Raw genomic sequence first — 5,457 nt, 5'->3', positions numbered from 1 at the left:
CTTAGGTCACCATTGTAATCTGAATCAGGAAACAAAAAACATTACAATTGGCAAACCTAGACACTGCATTATAAACTGAAACTCCAACAATGTTCCTTGCTAGCTCTAAACATTTCTCTCTGAAATAAATCTTAAACTAGGTAGTAGACATGTTCATTATGATAATCTAATCACACACGCAAAACATCTCGTGCAAATTAAGCCAAAAGGAAATATAGACTACTGTTTTTTCAGTTCCTGGGCACAAGGCGCGGGCGCAGCGGGTTGGCCATGACGGTGGTGAACTCGCGCTTCTCGGCCAAGTCCACCTCGTGGCCGGCCACCTCCTTCCACTCGAACTCCTTGACCATGTTGGCCACGAAGTACTCGAGGTGCAGCATGGCGATGCTCAGCCCCGCGCAGATCCTCCGCCCCACGCCGAACGGCATCATCTTGATCCCCTTGCTGCCGTACAGGTCCACCGCCGCCAGCTTGTCGCCGGCCTCCAGGAACCGCTCCGGCGCGAACTCCATGGCCTTGTCCCACGTCCCCTCGTCCCGGCCCATCTCCGCCACCATGAAGTTCACCGTCGTGCCCTTGGGGATCAGGTACCCGCCCACGTCCATGTCCTGCGCCGCCTTGTGCGGCAGCACGAAGTGCCCCGGCGGGTGCTTGCGCAGGCCCTCCAGGACCACCGCCTTGAGGTACGGCATGGTGGCCGCGTCCATCTTCTCCTCCGAGACCTCCTCCGCGCCGTCCTCCCCGCAGGTGGCCTTGATCTCCTCGTAGAGCCTGTCCTGCACGGCCGGGTTCTTGACCAGCTCCGCCATGATCCACTGCAGCCCCGTGGAGGTGGTGTCGGTGCCGGCGTTGAGGAACTCGGAGCAGAGCGCCACGATCTCGTCGTCGGTGAGCGGGCGGTTGCCCTCCTCGGGGAGCGTGACGTCGAGCAGCGTGTCCACGTACGAGTGCTCGAACGTGGTCTCCTTGGCCGGCGCCCGGCCCTCGCCGACCAGCCGCTTGTACTCCCGCCGCGCATGGATGAGCGGCACGAAGAGCTCCCTCTGGCGCATCCGCAGGGCGTGCGCGACGCGGAGGCGGTCGCGGAAGAGGTGCTTGGTGACGGCCGGGACGAAGAAGAAGACGGTGAGCTTCCTGGAGATGTAGAGCAGCCAGGCGCGCTCGGCCTCCTCGATGGCGCGCACCGCGGGCTCGTCCAGGCGCTCGCCGAAGCACATGAGCACGAGCAGGCAGAACATGGTGTACTGGAACGCCTCCATGACGTCGGGCGTGTCCTCCTCCCGCAGCTTCTCCATGAGCACGCGGCGCACCCAGGCGCGCGCCGGCGCGAACAGCTTGACGCGGCTGGGGTGGAGCGTCTCGGAGACGAGGTTGCGGCGCAGGAGGCGCCACACGGGCCCGTAGTTGGCGCGGGTGATGATGTTGTCCGTGACGCCGAGGAGCGAGCTGGTGGCGGCGCGCGGGCGGTCGGCCAGCGCCACGCCGGCGCCCACGAGGGCCTTGTGCGCGAGGTGCCGGTCGGCCACGAAGACGGACAGCCGCGACCCGATCCGGAGCGCCACGATGGGGCCGTACTGCTTGAAGAGGCCCAGGAGGAGGGGCTCCACGTCGGACGCCGAGTTGCGCAGCCAGAGCAGGTTGCCGAACAGCGGCAACGCCGGCGGGCCCGGCGGGAGGCGGCGTCGGGCGGCGGCGTTGCGGAGCAGGGCGACGAGGGAGAGGAGGAGGACGGCGCCGGCGATGAGGAGCGACGTCTCCATGGCGCGTAGATCGATCGGCTAGCTAGCTCTGGGTTTTGGGTTTTCGATGTCGTGGACTCGTGGGAGGGTGGAGATGTACGAGACCTTTTATAGGCGGAGGAGATGTACGGGGACGTTCGTGCGTGCAACGAATTGCCTTCCAGAAGGGTAATCTTATCTGATGGCGAATTCAATTCAAAGGCGGGAGCCTACCGTGTTGGATATGTCGGTCGTTTGATTTGATTTGATTTGAAGAAGAGTTGTGGTGGGTTTGGGTTCCTGGCAGGAATCTAGAACCCCAAATCTATCTCGTTCTTGAACGGCAAGATGTAAAGGGCACGTCACAATCCAGTCATGTACGTAGATGCATTCCCGCAAAACAAAACAAAATAGGTATCTACTCCTACATGCATTTGCATTTTGGTTTTTCTTATCTCTCCTTTTTTTTGCGGGGAGTTTCTTTTCTTATTTCTTACTGCTACTAGCTAATTCCCCCGTGTGTTTCAACGGGCGCCATACATAATCCTACGCGGAGATTCGTGTGGATATTTTGTCTTTCTTTTATGCTTTGTTTAAGTCACTTAGATGTGCGATAACTAGATGTGCCCTAGGCAGACCCTGTATCTAACACATATTCTAGATTTTTGATAAGATTTAATTTGATTTTAGCATGGGTAGGGAATGCAAGGAAAGTTTTAATTTGGTTGAGATTTTGGTAAGATTTGATTTGATTTGGGTGATTGTATGGGAAGAAAAGGAAAGTTTGGATCTAGTTGTGAATTTGGGAAGATTTGATTTGATTGTGTTAATGCGACACGTGATTTCTGAAAAGTATTGATTGGTTTAGATTATTCCAAATTACTCTATTTATGTTGGTTTTAATTTTGTGCAACGTAGGTTGAGAGTACCAAACAATCAACAAAAAATCAAGGAGGGAGGGGGTCGTGCGGAGTAAAAATCGAGGAAGGAGGTTGATTTGATTTGGGTATTTGTATGGGAGGAAAAACAAACGAGTAGTAGAGATATATCCTTTTCTGTTGGTTAGGTGGTTGGCGAAATAACCGGCCCCTTGCCCACACCCGACCGAAGAACATTTCAAAACAACATATGCAACAAAAAGTTATGTCTATGCAACAAGTCTATTGATCGCAACAAATTGTTGGGAAAAAAAAAACCACAACATGCAAGCAACACGGAAACTAGTGTTTGTGGCACCGCAAAAATACACTCAGCATGAACGCACCATTTACGGTTGACAAACAAAGTCACCGCACCATGTCACTTGCACGCGACTATAGCAAAACACGCATAGCTTGTTGCATGTCACAAATACCTACTTTTTTCTACCATTGAGTTCTTCTGTCATATTATAGTTAAAAATGCAGCTTGGTGCACGTAGCTCCTGCATGTGCAGGGTCTGGACAAGGGTACGACCACTTTGAGCCTTTTGTATGCAACCTTTCCCTGCATTTCGCCAAGAGGTTGTTTTCATGACTCAAACCCGTGACCTTATGGTTACAAGGCAACAGATTCACCCATGCGTCATATTATAATCGACTTGACTAAAATCATGTTTCATCGTTAAGAGTAGGACTAGTAAATATGCCCATGCATTGCAACGGAAAAAATTGCACATCTCTAACTCAAGTATGTACATGTCCATTGCAACGAGAGAACACTTACACATGCATGATCGATATAGTCAAGTGATGCTATCAAGATTCGTCTTAACAACAACTTTCTCATTTTCAAATTAAACCTAGGCACATTGTTTCACCCTTAACTCTCTTGTCACGTAAGTACCAACTTAAACCTACTTTAATGTTACAACTAAAAGATAGTGAACTGCTCATAAAATATTCTTTTATTTCTACTTTATTATAAAATATTCTTTTGTTTCTACTTTCTTGTGCATGAACGGTTAAAAACGTAATACTTGTAAAAAATGATCAACCAATATATGGACCATGATTTTTTTATTGAAATCCTTACACTTGTATGAGTCAAAAATTGAAACACCAATAATTATCCAATTCAATGGTTAAGGGACCTAATTTAGCTCAGCGGTTTTGATAGGGAGCAAGCGTCAATTGCCACAAATCATGGTTGGTTGCCGGATATGTTTTGTGGGCGACTAAAATGATTGATCGGTCAAGAATAGGGCTCTTCGGGGGGATACCTATATACTCAATGTGGCACACCCCTATTTTTATGTGCCTAAAAGTAAAGGTGAATCTTCTAGTAAGGAAAATGCGGATCTCAAATCAATAAGTGTTCACCCCAACTTTTTCGCTATCATTAAGGAACCTTTTGCTACAAATGAATTTCTTGATTTCTTGCCTAGGAGTTTGATCATTAATAAAAAGAAGGAAACTCCCAAGGGTTATAAGTGTTCTATTGAAGAATTGCAAACCAAAGATGATAATACCTAGATCTACTCTTACTTTTATGCCTAGCTAGGGGCGTTAAACGATAGCGCTTGTTGGGAGGCAACCCAATTTTATTTTTGTTCCTTACTTTTTTGTTCCTGTTTAGTAATAAATAAATCATCTATCTACTGTTATGATTGTGTTTTTATGTTTTAATTAGTGTTTGTACCAAGTAAAGCCTTTAGGATCTTCTTGGATGATAGTTATTTGATCTTACTGAAAAAAACAGAAAGTTTGCGCTCACGATAATAATTTTCATTTTTAACCACAAAGCGATAAAATAATGATTCCAATTGTAGTAGATCAATATACAAATTATTTAGGTCGTGTTAATTTGGTAGGATTTTTTGGAGTTACAGAAGTATTCGAAACCTACATATTACTACAGACTGTTCTGTTTTTGACAGATTTTGTTTTTCGTGTGTTGTTTGCTTATTTTGATGAATCTATGGCTAGTATCGAGGGGTATGAACCATAGAGAAGTTGGAATACAGTAGATTTAATATCAATATAAATAAATAATGAGTTCATTACAGTACCTTGAAGTGGTGGTTTGTTTTCTTATACTAACGGAGTTCATGAGATTTTCTGTTGAGTTTTGTGTTGTGAAGTTTTCAAGTTTTTGGGTAAAGATTTGATGGATTTTGGAATAAGGAGTGGCAAGAGCCTAAGCTTGGAGATGCCCAAGGCACCCCAAGATAAAACTCAAGGTCAGCCAAAAGCTTAATCTTGGGGATTCCCCGGAAGGCATCCCCTCTTTCGTCTTCGTCCATTGGTAACTTTACTTGAGGCTATATTTTTATTTACCACATGATATGTGTTTTGCTCCCCCAACATGAGTTGGAAAAGCACACGCTTTTCCATCATTAACATTTTTCTAGTTTCTAAACCCCTTGACCGATAATGTGTCAGACCCACATCTCCCTACAGGTTTTTTGAGAAGAGAAAGCACGACAAATAATATGCGCTATCAGTGTGTGTTGAATACTCAAGCCACCAGAAATTTGTGTACCAATCTTTTTGAAATCGCCGGCGGTGTTTAGACTTTTCATCAAATGGGTATTCCCCTGCTTCCAACTCCGGTCGATATGCTCCCTTAGATATACAAAAATGTCGAGCGTCATCTTGCTTGTCCGTTGGAGCTCCCAAATTTGACAACATGTACCAGGGTCTCTCTGATAAGGTGTGGTTATAACTTCTGCTTGCTCTGCAACATTTACCATGTCTGGCATATCCTGATCAGAAGCGTTAACTGGACTCGGATTTGTAACTTGCACATCCACCTTGAA

General features: G+C 47.0%; 1 protein-coding gene across 1 annotated transcript; it reads right to left on the bottom strand.

Annotated features, from left to right (window-relative positions):
* Positions 1-1,806, bottom strand: LOC119309140 (cytochrome P450 89A2-like). The gene has a single exon (XM_037585219.1). It carries the CDS (start codon positions 1,758-1,760, stop codon positions 231-233), a length of 1,530 nt encoding a protein of 509 aa, XP_037441116.1. The 5' UTR covers positions 1,761-1,806; the 3' UTR covers positions 1-230.
* Positions 1,807-5,457: the final 3,651 nt, after the last annotated feature.

This window comes from Triticum dicoccoides, chromosome 1A (genome assembly GCF_002162155.2).
Source record: "Triticum dicoccoides isolate Atlit2015 ecotype Zavitan chromosome 1A, WEW_v2.0, whole genome shotgun sequence".
NCBI classification, from domain to species: Eukaryota; Viridiplantae; Streptophyta; class Magnoliopsida; order Poales; family Poaceae; genus Triticum; species Triticum dicoccoides.
This window is presented reverse-complemented; position numbering and strand designations above follow the sequence as displayed.

Coding starts and splice junctions, on each gene's coding strand:
- LOC119309140 (XM_037585219.1), bottom strand. CDS start 1,760: ATGGAGACGTCGCTCCTCATCGCCGGCGCCGTCCTCCTCCTCTCCCTC.